A 16811-nucleotide genomic window follows, 5' to 3' on the forward strand; every position below is an offset into this window, starting at 1 on the left:
TTTTTCTCCTCACTGTCTATTCGATTTCTTTCCTCTGGAGGAACAGTGCCTGTGCCAGTGGTTCGGCTATTCTTTCTACACAATCAGGGCCGCTCTGTTTTATACACTCATCCGTCTTTGTTTTAGAGGCTGTCTTCTGGGTAAAAAGAGCCCGATCTTGCGGTCAGTATAATATCATGTTAAATATACATTAAGAAAATACTAATAATACTAAATACGTTATCTCTCTCACCTGTCTTCCCCCTCCCTCGTTTAAAATACTGATGAGCTAAAACGATAGTAGTGTCGCAGAATATACATATCTCCAGTGGCAGGCAGGCCAAATTCAGGACGTCGTTATATTTTGTTTACCCTACTGTCAAGTGTTCACCATCTATCAATATGACGTTAATGCCACTTTCGGCTTTCTATATCGGACTTGAAGGTCATAATTTCTTCGCCAGTATATTATTGTGCGATATATTCAAAGAAGAATCAGGTATAATCAAATATTCCTCTTTACCCCCTTTGCCTGTCGACAGCGACTTAACCTCGGCGCTCCACTTTTACCCCGGATCTTCGTTAATTATCAAAAAGCAACATCGAGGCTTTGGCAGCCCTCCATCCCAACCCCTGAAACCGACAGCTTCAAATCTCTTATTTGTCGTATTATTCATGCACACAGCCCATTCTCCTGCCTGATTGGGTATAAGGCGCCGGTCTTCCTGGCCCCTTGGCTGGGGAAACATTGGTTTATCCCGGCTTGCCTTGCCAGCTAAATATAAGTGCTAGCATGGGCATAACGCTCAAAGAGAACAACCTACCGGCAGCTTAACCGACGCCTTGAGATGGCGCTACAGCTAAACCAAGGCGGAGATTCCTTGCATCGAGTCAGAATCCTGCGGTTCCTTCGGCTTCAAGCGGTGCGAGCTTATACAATGCTCTGTCCTGGGTTAAGGTAGGACTGCTTCATAAATTGCGGCCCGTCTACCCCTCCCTCTCTTTACCTGATCTTCTCTACAGTAATTATCTGCTTCTAACTGTCATTATAGCTGGGACAGCTCTTCGGAATGCGTTTCTTAATAAGTAGCCTGCTGTCAGGCCTGGCCCTGCTGACATCTCTTCATGCGTTTGTCCTGGCTCTACCACGAGAGTACACTATCGCGATGTCAAACCCATTTCACGAATCTCTTTTCTCCTGTCCTGCAGCTTCATGGCCAAGGGTCAAACTTGGAAGTGAGAATACACCCCAGGAGCCTTCAAAGGACCTCAGGAAAATCCTGTCTCAGATTTCGCCCAAGAGAATAGAAGCTACTATCAGAAAATTGGTTTCATTCGGCACCCGTCACACTCTCTCTACACAAACCAACGCAACGTACGGCATCGGGGCAGCAAGAGACTGGATCGAGTCAGAATTCCAACGATATGCGAATGCGAGCGATGGCCGCTTGACCGTCAAAGTAGTGGGATATGACCAGCAGCCGGATGGTAACCGTATACCTTTCCCTGTTCGGATCAGTGATGTGGTCGCTACGCTGAAGGGAGAGGGAGATCCGGAGAGAGTCTACGTTGTTTCGGGTCACTATGACTCTAGGAACAGTGATCCGCTCGATTATAAGGGTATTGCTCCAGGAGCAAACGACGAGTACGTTCAATACTCTTCTAACTCTCTTTATTCTACAGCAGGGACAACGGAAGTGTACAAATTGAAAAGCTAATGGCGTACTAACCAGTGCATCTGGCGTTGCTGTCTCTCTCGAGCTTGCGCGTGTGATGTCACAGCGAGATCTTCCTCGTCCAAAGGCAACGATAGTCTTTGCTGCAGTCGCAGGCGAGGAACAAGGCCTCTACGGAGCTAATTTCCTAGCTCAATCATTCCGTAATAGTTCCACCAATGTTGAAGGAATGTTTACAAACGATATCATCGGCTCATCAACAGCCGATGACGGCACCAAAGAACCGCATGTTATCCGCCTCTTTGCCCAGGGAATACCACCTCTCAATGTTGAAAACCAGGCAATGCGAGAGAGGCGTATTATGATTGGAGGTGATAATGATACTCCTGCTCGTCAATTGGCACGCTTCGTCAAAGAGACTGCAGAAAACAAACATACGGATATGGAAGTCTCGGTCATCTACAGACTAGACAGATACCTACGCGGTGGTGACCATCGTCCATTCCTAGAGGCTGGATACCCAGCGGCACGTTTCACAGAGCCAAACGAGAACTATGCGCACCAACATCAGGATATTCGGATTGACAAGGATCCTAAAACTGGCAAGGACATTCAGTATGGAGATTTGCCTGAGTTCTGCGACTTTGATTTTATTTCACGAGTCGGTAAAGTCAACGCGGCCGCCCTTTGGAACCTGGCAATGTCGCCAGGTATGCCACGGAACGTGCGTGTCAATACCAATGCGCTTTCAAATGACAGTAAATTCAGCTGGGATCCTCCGGCAGGCGGTAATGCCCTGGTTGGGGGATATGAAATTGTTTGGCGTAGCACCACTGCTCCGTTCTGGACTCATAAGATGGACGTAGGGATGGTTCAGGAGGCAACGATAGACCTCAGCAAGGACAATGTCATTTTCGGCATCAGAGCCCGCGGCAAGAATGGTGAGAGAGGCGTCGCTGTTCTCCCTTTCCCTTAGGTAGACTATGATATGCACGCATAGAGCTGAGACGAAAAAGAATAGATGAACTTGAGTTGTTGTAGCAGTGAATTAGGCTGCCAAATTAAGTCTTAGTGACTGACGTCTCTTGTAGTGGCTCTGCTAGGATAACTACCACTGCAGCATCGCAAGCTTTGGTTATTTTGGTGCCTTGATACGCACTAAGCGCCGGATGGCGTTCTATATGATGCAAGAGATCACTGCGGCAAGAATGAGGCTGGACGGTTAAGCTCCCAGTTTAGCCGGCTCCATGGCCAGCAGGCGGCCGTTCGGCTTGATATTCACCCGTTCGCCTAATTATGGACCGCCGACTGGATGCACCGCCCACTTACTCCCTCCGTTACGATGGCCTTGAAACATCTTTCTCGGAGACGGAGTGTACTGCCTGGGATGATGTTATCAGTGGCTGCTTCATCGCAGGTGAATGGTTGGGTACCTCTGCCCTTCGACAGGTACATGATCCTCCATCCGATAATGAACGGATAATTATTCCACAACTATATAAAACTTCAGTCTCCCCATCATAAGCTATAAAATAACCATTAGATACCAGATAACAAGCATAACACATACCAACTTGTCTCTCCTCAGTTGATTACCAGTTTTTTCTTCACCATCTTCTACAGATCAGAATGGCCAGTCCTATCGCTTTCATCGGCTCAACCGGCGGCTGTGCGAACTCTTGCCTCGCCCACACGCTTAAGGGAGGCTACAACGTTGTCGCCCTTGCACGCACACCGTCGAAGTTGACAGATCAACTTAAGGTCCAAGGCATCGAGCAGTCAGTCATCGACAACCAGCTCACCGTTATCCAAGGAGATGTCAACGATATCGAAGCAGTCAAGCGAACTGTAGCTCCAGCCTGCAATAATGGAGCTCTAGTACCAACCATCATCTCCGGTATTGGATCAACCCCAAAGCTACAAGCGTCAATATGGCAGCCAGTCACCCTGAATGATCCGAATGTATGCGAAAAAGCAACGAACAACATCATTTCAGCCGTAAAGGAGGTGCAGTCTTCTCATGGGAGCGGAATGCCCAAGACCCAGCCATTCCTCACTGTTGTATCAACCACCGGAATAAGCAAGACAGAGGATGTTCCTTTGGCCTTTAGGCCGCTATACCATTATTTCCTCGCAGTTCCGCACAAGGATAAACTGAAGATGGAGGAGGCTATATTCAATGCTGTTGCTGATCCCACGCCTACTTCTCGAGTGTTCCGCGGTGTCATGTCGGTCCGACCTTCGCTTTTGACGGGAGATTATAATATTGCCACCGGGAAGGGATGGAAGACTCTCAGGGTTGGAACCGATGATAAGCCGGCAGTAGGATACACCATCCAGCGCGCAGATGTGGGCGAGTGGATGTACCATGAGGTAGTTGCAAATCGGGGACAAAATTACACTAACCAGAAGGTCTCCTTGACTAGTTAACGGCCGTGTTCGCACCTGGATGATTTTCCTTCTCCTTTCACATGCATTGACTTTCTTTTCCTTTTCCTTTTTCTTCTCTTTTTAAGCATTGTGCATGCTATTCCACTAGATAAACTAATGATGACGCCCGAGATTGCCCTATGATATCGCGGTGGTTAACCACCAGTGAACAATGAGTAATAAACGCACTGTACGGAGTAATTTTTAGGAGCTCGAAGCACTGAGTATGGTCCTGTAAACCCAGAATACTGGCTATTGAATGGGCCTTTCACCGAGAATATCGGGAGCTGTCGTTGATTTAGAGATTAACAATCGATGGGCAAAAAAAATGTCGTTAGCCCCTTTGCTGTTTGTGTAGTAATTTTCGCTCAAAACGGGAGTAACCCGAGAAAGCTATGAACGCCTTATAGCAGTATACTGATGTGTAACAAGTTATCTCTTTCGTACTGCATGAGGACTGAAGTTCGAAAAGGGGTAAACACAATACAGAGTAGCCGGCTCCAAGTATCATTTGGGTAGTTCTCCTCGGGTGCATACATTAGTTACGCATTGATATCGAGATTTGACTTAACGTCCGAAAATACTCCGAGAGGGTGGATCGATGTATAAATGCCATGCTGCGCCGAACACAAAGAAAAGATTATCTCCTCTTCTCCCGCACATAGTCCCGTGGCTGGATTAGGACATTGCTGGAATTGGCCAAGCCCATCGCTAGGCCATGATGATCTACTTAGCTCAAATTCTGCCGTGTTAATTTGATAGTCCAATCTGTATTTTGAACCTTCACAGAACGACTTGCGCTTTAAGTGGGGGTTTCAGGCGGCTCAAGCGTCCTCCTTTCTCGAAAGACCCAAGTCAGGTCCAGAGGCTTGCCGACCTCCAATTGAAGAAGGGTGATAGCTTCCGTGATGGGTTAGAGAAAACAAGTCTGTATCTTACTGTGTACTCTTGATGAGGGCAAATATGGCCGCTCCCTTTGGGTTCATTGGCATGTGTAGCTTTCTTAAGTGCATGCCTGAGTGTGTTTTCATGTGTTTCATCCTGGTGGGGAATATGAGGCTGAGATCAAGGTCAGAAAGCTGAGGTTCTTCTGTGACAGCCCAGAGTATGCAGAGTACATATATGAGAGTCAAAGGCGCTCATTAGATTCGACAGGAGAGCATGCACATCTTCATGACATTCCTGACGTGGCATTCCTCATACATATACGATAGCTTCACGAAAAAATCAACCATGGCCTCTGGCTGGTAAAGAACGAGTTGAGCCTATAATGGAACTGCAAGGACGCAGCCATCATAAAGATATGCATTCAACCCCACGTTGATCTTAACACGTCGGGTAAGTGTTGCAGCGACCTGACAAGGGGTTTGGATTCCTCCAAAACAAACGAAACCAGGCCATTGACTCACAAGCTCTGGGCGGTTGTTGAGAAGCGACAGAGTCCAGGTTGACCAGGGAGTGCTTTTCAAGAGGAGAGTATTCTCATGAATACTCGCGCTGCTTGGCACCACGGTGATATCGAAGGAAAACTGGTGTATGGAAAACAACACGGCTACCTAACCCTCGAAGGCTGCCATGATGGTACGGAGAAATGCCTACCCGGGACCGCAGATAAATCCCGTATCGAGACGCATCCACCAAAACGATGAGCTGAGAAGAAGACCGTGTTCAGAACGGATGCCTCAGACATTTTATGTTTAGGCTCTGTTTACCCAATAGCCTAGTACCCTGGCCGATAACCGTGGCCTGGCTTCGTGTAGTTACGTACCTGGTTGTCTTCAAAGTTGAAATTGAATTTTGATATTCAAAAGGTTGGATGTCAACAAGGACAAAAATAGAAGGTGCCAACCTACATATGGAAGGAGGCGCACGGATAAACCTCGGCCCGTCCCTGCTCTTAAGGTTTTCCGGGTCCACATAGTTTAAATAAGTATAATATTGCTTATATAAGACAGGGGTCAGCTTTAGAGAAATATTCAGCCACGCAGCCAACAAAACAAGCACCGTCAACAAACAAAACAGTTTACGGTTTGGGGTTGGGGCGTTTTGATATGTTCACATGCTGGGCTGGTAAAGCCAGATCAACTACCGGGTACGGAGGCGAGTAAGTTGATGCTCGTTCGGTGGGTGCTCCATCCGCTGGACGTGGGTGGCTTGAGTGGCTCTCAGGGGTCCAGGACAGAAAAGTCAACAAAACAAAACGGGACAGCCCCATCTGCGGGCCGCCTGGTGTTCGGAGTACGAACTCCAGCATGATAAGTCTCAAACCTAAGGTCTGTACCCAAGAACGCAAAAGATCTGAAGCTGTTTGAAGCAACAGCGGGAAACCTCGCTTAAGTTCAGTGCAAAAGGCGAAATAAAAAGAAATAAAAATAAAATCATCTTATATCGAAGGCAATAATATAATATTTTGAATTTTGAAATATGGCTACAAGAAAATAGGAGACTGAAAAAATTCTCCCGACTCCCACGATATAACGAAACAGCACCGACCTCCGTAAAACGCTCAGTAAGCACTCCTCAAAGGTATATGGTTAATGATGATAATAATAATGGAAAAAAGAAAAGAAAAATGCCTTAAAACGCCTGACCTGGGTATTTCTTATCTTCGTGACCCGACTCCGATCTCGAGCTTTCAACATCCACATTGTAAGTCCTCTGCACGAGGATGCCGCCGGCCATCTTTCCTTCTTCAACCTTCATGATCTCCTCTGTGCTTTCTGACTTGTCCACCATAGTGAGTTCCGTCTGGGTAATCATGTAGGGGTCTTTGGGCTTTCGTTTCGATGATGCCTTGCTGTCTTTGTATTGTTGACTGTGCTCGCTTGTATCCTCGTATCGTTCATTGCCGAAGATGCTCTTCCAGAAACGGGGCTTGGTGATTGGGTAGACGAGGGGTGCCTGACCGACAATGACGGCAACGAAATCTTCACGGATTGACCATAGGGCTCCGTCACCATGGCGCTGAAGCTTGAAAATGAGAACGACACGAACGATGGCTGCAATCATACAGAACAAGCCGAGACCAAAAAGCATCATCAGACCAATTTTGCGCATAATGCTAGCTTGGACTCGCAAGACCATCTAAAAAAAGATCAGTGTTAGACGAAGAAACTGTAGAGCCTTGGCTTATAGGGAGAGACCTACTGGGATAGGAATGGTAATGATGCACATATCAGTAAGGACGTTTAGGACTGCGACAGTGTAGAATGTGACAGGGTTTTGTGGATAGCATTGGCCTGCATGTGTATTGTATCAGTGTCTGTCTTCTCCAAACAAGAGCATTAAAATTGAAACACTAACCTCCTGGGTTTGGATAAACCTGCCACAGCTTGGTGAAAGGAACACATGCCAAGCAGAAAGTAAGGATGGAAGCAATACCCGCTGCTGTGACGAATCCAAACGCCGGCAAGATGAACCGTTCAATGTGCAGGCCTCTGACAAGTCGACGGTAGAAGAAAAGCATGTTGAACTTCAGACTCCAGACAATAGTGGCATAGCTAAGGAAGCCAAAGGAGAAGAGCTTGGAGCCATATTCCCAATCTTTCCGCTCGCTCATGGATAATGACGCTCGTTGCGCATTTGTCAACACCGATGTATGTTTCCCCCCCGCCTGGACTAAGAATACATGCGCAATAATTGTGACGCAGGTGTATACCAGCTATCTAATATGTCAGCCATTGAAATCAATAATTTTGAGGAGATTAGACGGAGAATCATCTCACCCAAGTAAACCAGACAAGATAGTCGTCAGGGCCGTAACCCTGCATCCCAACGAGCCTTGTTCGAACAAATACTCTTGCCCCGATCATGGTAGATCCTATGACATAGAGAGTCCATGTCTCAACCAGGACGGGTGTCAAATCCATGGTTGGTTGAGGGTGATGACCGGTACCCGTTCGAGCTCAAGATGGAATATCGAGATCAAAGCAGCAGAAGTCTCAACGATTTCAATCAACTGATATAAAGCTTTGCTTAGAGAAAGCGGGAGAAGCAAGTGTCTCTGGGAAGAAGGAGATTGTTATTCGAAGCCTGTGGACCAACTCAGGACCAGCCATCTTGAAGGGCCCGTCTTCTGGGGATTTATACGAAATGTCACCCACCGTTGTTAACCTAAACGAGACATCTTCTTCAGGTGTCGTAGCTCATTTTCGTTTCTTCTTCTTTTTTTTCTTATTTTCATTTTAGACTGTGGTAAGACCCGTCCAAATAACTTCTGCCCAGGGTCTTGTTGTGGCTTCACTCTATCGCCCGTTTCCCGTACTCGGGACTAGCGGGCGTCAAAATCCTGAAGATCTTTCTGGAGTTTCCCGCGTCAGAAGCCTCATTGATTCGTTTCTTATTCCTGGATTGCTCTCCAGTGGTGATTTCCATGCTTCATGTTCAATCGAATGGGTAGTAGGAAGTGTTTGGGCTACGGAGTACTCAGTACTCTTCCCACCGCTGCTGGGATGAAACAAGAGAGGTGAGTTGAGCTATCAAGCCCCATTCTGCATGATGCAAGCAGAAAGCTGCTAGGATTATCTGCCCGCGCGTGCTCATATCATTTGTGTATGCATAACCGGAAAATAATTCCCTGGGATGAGGTGTATAGTTGTCCAGGGGCAACCTTTTCAACTATATATTTAGTTAGCCGCACCAGCGAGCAGCCAGTCAAAGTGACCGCGGGGGGGGAGGGTATCAGTGCGGAATATGATAGCGAATGTGTCGCTTCGAGGCGACCGGAACCAAAAAAATTAAAATAAAATAGACATGAACGGTGCAGGCCCTGAGCCGGACTCCGACGAATGACCAACCATTGAAGGGGGTAGTTCGGTTTGAAACCGTCCTTGGTCGAGGCACTAACTACTTGACAATAATATACGGGCACCTCCATCATCGGTCCCCATACCTGCACACATCGCTGTCCTTAGTACGTGGATCTAGCGGTATTAAGCTCCGAAGTTGAAGAGCTTAGCCTGATGATATCTGCTGTGCTTGTGTTTTTCCCTTGGGCGTGGGCGGCGCTCTCGCGGGTTCGCTGCTAGTTGGATCCATCAACCTTATCAGCCCGTCCAGCGCGCCCTGAGCCCATCGCCACAGGCGCCTTCGAGCCGTCTTCTGCCAGAGCCGATGGTCTACTTAGTGCGCCATTTTTGATTTCTGGGGGGGGAGTTGCTCTCCTCAGCGAACTCTTCAGGCGCCGGTGCCTCTCCTACGGGCTGCTCTAGTGAAGTTCCCCTGGGCGTTGGAGTTAGTTCGCATGGGGGTACAGGGTGATGGGATGCCCGTATTGCCAGGAATCCGCCACAGCAATGCGCCATGCAGCCAGGCTCAATTAGTGCTTTTTGAATGCCCGAAGTTGCTGTCACCTGCTGGAGGAGGCTCCGGGATATCACAAGCCAGTTGTATGGTTGTTTAGCTCGTGGGTTGCCCACGATGAAACGCTGGAGCGCAGAGCTTTGATGGAATATTACACATCGACTTTTTTTTTTTCTACCATTTCAACATGGATATGGACCTGGTCCCTGCGAGCTGGGGCAATGGGAAGATCTTATGCCCGTTTGCCTGTCTGCCTGATCACTTTTGGCCGCCGCACGGCGACATGTCGACCTCGAATATCAGATATCAGCCTCTGAATAACTAGGGCATAAACAGCCAGTCACACCCCCCTGCGCTGCTAGTTGACTGGGCAAACCCCGATAATCTACCCCTTGCGCCCTTAGCTGGATTGCAAATAAAAAAAGAACAACGCCATCATCGACTGGCTCTTGCGGTCGGTCCCTCGCCCAGTCTGGGGGAGCATCGAAGGTTCCATCGTCCACAGGCTATTGAAGCAAGGCAAGTCATCCACCAAACAGCTGCAGGAGACGCCGCGGCCAAGCCTCCTCCTGCACTGAGCGATCCCTGTCTGCATCGAAAAAAGGTTAAATAAAAAGAGAATAAACAACAATATATGATTTCTTCTCAGGCTAATGGACTATGCAGATTTAAATGGCCACATCGAAGTTTGCGGGCAGAGATGCATAAGTTGACATGTACAGAGTATGAGCACAGCATATGCATCTCTATGCATCCTGATATCGATCAAAAGAAAAAGGGGGGAAGTCCCTTGCTGTGCGGAAGGAAAAAGAATAATGGAACAAGATGGGACAGCAATAACGCCCAGAAGCAGAGAAGCTAGATCGATTGTCTTCTAGGGCTAGAGGAATTCAAAATTCTGTACGACTGAAGGCGGTTCGATGGCGGGCAACAAGATGATAGTGATGGCCCCCGTGCTACAATGTCCTAAAACCAGAGTATACCGCGCTTCCCGAATAACCTTCTCTGGGGTGCCATCAAGCCGGAGAGGGACGACTACGAATCGTTAGGAGCATCCCTACGGAGTATCTTCATGACATTTAGATCCCGTCTGTTGGCCGATCGACGATTTACTGACAAGGATCTGGAAGATGCCGGAAACCTCTTATTCCTTCTTTTGTTCAACCTATGTAACTGGGCGATTTGATACCACCAGGCATAGCATGCCGTCCGCGGCGTCTATCCTGTCCCGTTCGAGGATCGACCAAAACAAGGCAAAGTAGAGTGTTCAAGGGGAATTTCTCACTTCCGAAGCACAGAATTAAGCCTGGTATGTATGCATGTGCTTTGGCTCTTTGCTTGCCCAGCAAAAACAACTCCGGCACTCAGATGATGAAAATGGAAAGGGATTTCTCTTACACGGAGAAATTATCCTACCTGCGTATATCCCTGGCTGTACTATTGGATCTCTCTCTGGCTCTAGTCTTGTCATGATGCTTCATATTTTCCCTGGCTGTTGGACAGGGCTTGCGTCCACCCACCTCATGCTTCATGCTCTCCCCTGCCGCTATCGCGCGAGAGGAAGATGTAAGGAGTTGGATAGGTGGCTGCTGAGGCGAAGTTGAACGTCAGGTCAGGCCAAAAGAGTAAGTTTTGGTAGTAGCAACGGGAGAAAGGGGTATGAGGATCAAAGAGAGCTCTGATGGGTGCCGGAAGTTGTTTTATATATACGCTGATATATTTTGATTGCACAATTCTCAGGGCAAGAATAACTTGCTCTGAATGTTTACGTTATAGCAGGGTTTGACTGATTATTATAAAGCATAGATACATTAGATATGGCTTGTTAGGTTGAGATGAGGACGATAGGACTATGGAGGAAGCCGTGTGCCCCTGGCATTGAGACGGGCAAATGCTTGCTCTATGACGTGCTTGGGCAGGGAAGGGATACTCTCGCCAAAATCTCCCTTACTGCTACTGTTCAGTTTGGTTGTAGGCTGGACATCGCCCTCGGGATGCTGTTGGTCGACATCGTCCGGCTTTGCTCCTGACGTCGTCTCATCCTTGTTCTCTTGAGCAGTGTCATCATCCTCACGAATCCTGCGAAATACAACTCTGCTGGGTGGCATGCTTAGGCCCGGCCAGATATCTGAAGGAAGGTAATCACCCTGATCTATCCTAAAAGCCTCCCGTGCTCGAACATCTTCTTCATACAATGCATCTAACCTCGCCCGAGCATCGTGTAGAATATCTTCGGCAGCCCTTTTAACACTCATCCGTCTTGCAACTTCGAGAATGAGACCGTCGTATGCGTCTAGGAAGCCCATGTACAGGCCTCGCAGGTCGTTCAGGTCGGCCACACCTGACTCCATGCGTTCATGTTCTGTTTTCCATGTCTGCTCGAATTTATGGGATTGTGCTACATATCCTAGTAGGCGGGTTGATTGAAACTCCACTAACCGACGATACACAGCAGTAGTAGATACGCCGGCGGTGATGAGCGAGTCTCGCTGTTCAAGCACTCTTTCCAGGATAGATTCCATCTCAGCTATGCGGTCTTGGATTTCGAGCACGACATCTTCTGCCTCGCCCGCATCTTTAGCGATGACGTTGATCATATCACGGTAGTCTGAGTCGGTAAGAGGCTCCAGCTGTGGGTTTGGATTGCCAGCATCATCGTTGTTGATGTTGTTGCAATCGCTGGTGTTAGATTGTGGGTTCCCGCCGGCCCGGATTCCGACACCGACATCAGTGGGAAGGTCACCCGTGATGTTACGGGCGAGTATCCCGCCTCCCTCTGTATGCTTGACAGCAGTAACGCATAGATCAAAGTGACGGACCAATGATTCCAGCAGGTCTGCCATTTCCTGCGCATTCAGCTCGAGTGAGTGAAGAAATTCCGGTATCACAGCCGGAGTGGGCATCTTGACACGGGAAGCAGACGAAGAAGCAGACAGGCTGAGAGAGGAGACAGAGCCCCGTTTGACAGAAAGCCGGTACTTGTCCAGGGCCTGCTGGATGGACTGAAGATCATTATCAAAAGCTCGATTGGACACGTCGAGCTCCGTCTGCGCTGCGCTGAGGTTGTCAATGGCGTCTTTGAGTAGCGACCGGATGTCGTCTACGGCATGTTCATCGATGAAATCGTGTAATGTTTTGGACACGCCTCTTTCTGCTTCCTCCTGCCGCTGTTCCTGCGAACGGAAGGCCGGCTCGAGAGTGATCTCGCGCAGACTGTCGAGAGTCTGCTGCAACCTTCTGTCGACTGTATCAAGCTCCTTGATAGCAGCGGAAAACTCGGCCCGGCCACGGTGGGCTACTTCTTCTACTTCGGTCCTTACCTTGAAGAGGAGACGAATCTGCTCATCCAGGCCTCGACGTAGGAAGCCAGTACGGGCCGAGACGATGACGCTCTCCTCCAGCGCCGCGCGGGCAGCAGTGACTATCTCGTTGGCTCTCCAGACATGGTGGATGGAGGAGAGGGATCTCTTGGCAGCCGCAAGGTGCGACACCAACGTATCCAGGTCTGGCTGGGCACGGCTTTGGTCAGGGCTATAGCTATGGCCATGGACGTGAGACGTCCCTCCTGATCGCCCACTCTGCACCGAAGATGCAGAGCTTGCCGCTGAGGACATCATATTTGTTATCTTTTCTTCTTTGCAGGGGTATCAAGTAGGTTTATGATATATCAGCATACCAAATAAATAATATCAAATAAATAGAAGTAATAATAATCAATCACGCCAACAGTCAGATCAAACTTCCGAAACAACGAAACTACCAAGTGCTAGGCTCGTCCTGGAGCGCAGACAACAATTAAACATGTACAAGAGGCGGCGGCGTATGCCAACCAGAGCGGAGAACGAGACTATGGCTCTGGTAACTAGCTTCTTAAGACAGGGGGCGTCATAGTTGCCCAGCCTGCCGTGATTCGGTGTCCTGATGCCGCAAGATAAGCACGACACTTCGCCAGCCGTGAGCTAGCAGGGCACAGCGCAGGGGAGCGTCGCCGGTAACAGCAGCCGAGCAAAATAACGAGGCTATCAAGGTTGTTTGATTTGCCGGCCGCGCTGGCTGTCTCTATCGTCAGGCTGGAGAGTTGCAGGCGGCGTTGAAGTCGCAAAAAGGCCGAAGAAGCAATTGGAAGGGAGAAAAATCCAAAAAAAAGAAAAAGAAAAAAATAACGTGATCAAGTGGCAGAATGACGGACATCACGTGACAAACATTTGGCGGTGAAAACAAGAAACGCCAAGACCGTTATTCCGCTGACATAATCGAATTATCCACACGTGACTGTCGCCCGAAGCAGGCGGAGCCAAAAGAGCCAAAAGAGACGACGACAAAACGACATCGCGGCGACGACGTGGCGGCGAGAGGACGAGACATAAAAAGCAGACGGACGGACGCCCCTTAGCCGTTGGTTTTAGCCCTGTCTTCAGCTTCACACGGACACGAAAGGACTGTGAGAAACGGGATACTAGCTTTCCCGCTTGCTGGGTTTCGGCAAACCTTGGCCCGAAGGTGTATATCACGATTTCCATCCTTATAAGACCAGTACCTCCTCCCGTCCTCGCACTCCAACCACCGGCAAGACTCTCAGGCGGCAGTATAACGATAGCAACGGGCCGTCGGGAAAGCAGATATTCTGCGGCAGACGATAACGAAAATGGATACGGACAACTCTACGCTGCCGACGGAACAATCGGCTGTGCGAGAGACCTGTGACCGGGATGTCACGATGTCTCCGCGCAAGCGTAGACGGCTTTCGGTTTCCCTTGAACCAGAACTCACAGAGCCAGAGGCTGCCGGGACGCCAGGAGAAAGGTGCAGCACAGCAGATACTCCCGAATCTACGGCCTCGGAACCCAGATCTCTCTTCAATTCGACCCCCACGGAGGGCAACATTGCCCCTTTCCTGACCAAACATATCAAGGATCAGCATGCATCAAGGAACAGATTTGCCCCGATAGACTCATCCCTACCGCGACGCAAGGCAGATTCAAAATATTGCTATCGCCACCGACCAGACCTGAAGTGTCGACGTCAGGCAGCTGAGCCTACAGTTGACCAGATGCAAAGAGTGTGTATACCACTTACGACTATAGGCAGTTTTCACTGTACTGACCGAGTCTACTAGGATCTCTCAACTCTGTCACAGAATGACCAACAAAGCATTGCGCATTTTTGGTCTTTGTTCTCCGCTGCACCTTCAAAGCACCGCAATCTCATGCTGCAGGGGATCGTGGCACAGTGCTGCTTCCCTCAGTTGTCCTTCCTCTCAGCTAGTGTTCGAGACCTGATTCGCATTGATTTTGTGACGGCCTTGCCACCAGAGATCTCTTTCAAGATTCTGTCTTACCTTGATACCGCTTCTTTGTGCAGTGCAGCTCAAGTGTCCCATAGCTGGCGGGCTCTTGCAGATGATGACGTTGTCTGGCATCGCATGTGTGAGCAGCATATCGACCGCAAATGTGAAAAGTGCGGGTGGGGGCTTCCCATGCTTGATAGGAAGAGGTTAAAGGACACAAAGCGCCAGGTTCAGCTGCGGGCAGCTGGTAAGGAGATTGCTCCTAACCAACGGCCACAGCAACAGCACCGACCGTGGAAAGCAGTCTATATGGATCGTTTCAAGGTTGGCACGAACTGGAAGTACGGTAGATGCACGACCACCATATTTAGGGGACATACAAACGGTGTCATGTGTCTACAGTTCGATGACAATATCCTTGCTACCGGCTCGTATGATGCTACTATTAAGATATGGGACATTGAGACCGGCAAGGAGATACGCACGCTTCGGGGCCACGAATCGACTATCCGCTGTCTGCAGTTCGACGATACCAAACTGATCAGCGGAAGCCTTGATCGAACCATTAAAGTGTGGAACTGGCGATCAGGAGAGTGTATATCAACATACACTGGCCATCAAGGTGGGGTCCTTTGTTTACATTTTGATTCCACAACTCTTGCCTCGGGTTCAAAGGACAACACTATCAAGATCTGGAACTTCCATGACAAGTCCACTCGGATCCTCCGCGGGCACGCGGACTGGGTCAATTCAGTTAAGCTTGATACTGCTTCTCGTACTGTATTCTCTGCTTCTGATGATCTCACCGTTCGTATCTGGGACTTGGACACGGGTAAATGTATCCACAGTTATGCAGGACATGTAGGTCAAGTCCAACAGGTCCTCCCACTCCCACGAGAATTCGAGTTCAAACACCAGTCAAATTGTGCAGATGATAGAAGCGATCGTCTCTCTGGCTCAGAATCTCCCGACCACCGAGGAAGTCATGGCTATGGAAGTAATAACGCACCAGACCAACAGCCTAACACTTCCGCCCCTCCGACCGAGCCCATGTCTCCCCTTTTTGAGGCCCTCTTCACCGAAGACCAAGGCCGTCCAGCTCCACCACGCTATATGCTTACTGCTGCTCTTGACCTTACCCTTCGTCTCTGGGAGGTTCACACTGGTCGCTGTCTCCGAACGTTTTTCGGACACATTGAAGGCGTCTGGGGGTTGGCTGCTGATACCCTCCGTTTTGTCTCTGGTGCACAAGATCATATGGCAAAAGTCTGGGATCCCCGAACCGGAACCTGCGAGAGAACGTTCACCGGTCATAGGGGACCTGTTACCTGCGTCTCTCTTAGTGATAGCCGCATGGCAACTGGAAGCGAAGACTCTGAGGTCCGAATGTACAGTTTCAAAGCTTGATTCCAAATGTTTGATTATGGTTTTTGTTTTTTCCCCATCATTTTCCCTTCTTATTTGTCTGCTGGAGTTACTCCGTGGCATTTCCACAAACATGTATGAGTGATTTTTTTTTTCTCATTTTTCTTATTATACCCAGCATCTGCATCGGTGGGTTTCTCATAAATTTGAAGCTCGTATCTGGCTTGGTTTGGTCCTACAAGCGTGTCTTATATCTGTTTGTGTACTATCTAAATGTGTGGGATATACCCGGCGCAGTCCCTTTCAAGTCTTTCTGGAGTTCATGCTCAGTGCTTTCTGGCCATCAGTCAATATACCTTGAATGATTATAATGGTACATCATGTTTGATATATATTCCTATGATTGAATATACCTTATATTATATCATGTTCAGTATTTATTATCCATTTACTACTGTTATTTTCCAGGTCGGTGATCTTGGGAGTGATACTGGTTTCCGCCTATATACAGCTGGTGCCTTTACCTAGTAAGTATTCCGTCTGCGATCAATATCACTCTCAGTTACTAACAAATATTTGTTTCCAGGAGCCTTAGCAAACAAAATTTTTCATCTATCATGCCAGCAATCACTCATCACCAACTACACCAACATCACCATCGCGGAATCTAGTCTATATAAACCCCATACCCGCCGGTTTTCATAGATATCCGGGCCCAAACGCTCGCGGAGATATATATACAGTCACAATTATACCCATTTTCTGCTCCATCG

At 48.6% G+C, this 16811-nt stretch overlaps 5 protein-coding genes across 5 annotated transcripts; 3 read left to right on the forward strand and 2 right to left on the reverse strand.

Moving 5' to 3' along the window:
- Positions 1-1049: 1049 nt before the first annotated feature.
- TRV_03476 (uncharacterized protein) lies at positions 1050-2631 on the forward strand (the record flags this gene model as incomplete). Its single annotated transcript, XM_003022366.1, has 2 exons — positions 1050-1624; positions 1713-2631. The coding sequence occupies 2 exons, from the start codon at positions 1050-1052 to the stop codon at positions 2629-2631; spliced, it is 1494 nt and encodes a 497-aa protein (XP_003022412.1).
- Positions 2632-2951: 320 nt separating this feature from the next.
- On the forward strand, positions 2952-4085 carry TRV_03477 (uncharacterized protein; the record flags this gene model as incomplete). The annotated part of the gene is made up of 2 exons (XM_003022367.1): positions 2952-3104; positions 3279-4085. The coding sequence occupies 2 exons, from the start codon at positions 2952-2954 to the stop codon at positions 4083-4085; spliced, it is 960 nt and encodes a 319-aa protein (XP_003022413.1).
- A 2577-nt stretch (positions 4086-6662) lies between these two features.
- On the reverse strand, positions 6663-7644 carry TRV_03478 (uncharacterized protein; the record flags this gene model as incomplete). Its single annotated transcript, XM_003022368.1, has 3 exons — positions 6663-7169; positions 7233-7324; positions 7389-7644. The coding sequence occupies 3 exons, from the start codon at positions 7642-7644 to the stop codon at positions 6663-6665; spliced, it is 855 nt and encodes a 284-aa protein (XP_003022414.1).
- Positions 7645-11236: 3592 nt separating this feature from the next.
- TRV_03479 (uncharacterized protein) lies at positions 11237-13000 on the reverse strand (the record flags this gene model as incomplete). The annotated part of the gene is made up of 1 exon (XM_003022369.1): positions 11237-13000. The coding sequence occupies one exon, from the start codon at positions 12998-13000 to the stop codon at positions 11237-11239; it is 1764 nt and encodes a 587-aa protein (XP_003022415.1).
- Positions 13001-14031: 1031 nt separating this feature from the next.
- TRV_03480 (uncharacterized protein) lies at positions 14032-16080 on the forward strand (the record flags this gene model as incomplete). The annotated part of the gene is made up of 2 exons (XM_003022370.1): positions 14032-14445; positions 14503-16080. The coding sequence occupies 2 exons, from the start codon at positions 14032-14034 to the stop codon at positions 16078-16080; spliced, it is 1992 nt and encodes a 663-aa protein (XP_003022416.1).
- Between the last annotated feature and the right edge of the window lie 731 nt (positions 16081-16811).

The sequence above is a fragment of the Trichophyton verrucosum genome, assembly GCF_000151505.1.
Source record: "Trichophyton verrucosum HKI 0517 chromosome Unknown TV-F-b-11a04.M13r1, whole genome shotgun sequence".
In the NCBI taxonomy this organism is placed as follows: Eukaryota; Fungi; Ascomycota; class Eurotiomycetes; order Onygenales; family Arthrodermataceae; genus Trichophyton; species Trichophyton verrucosum.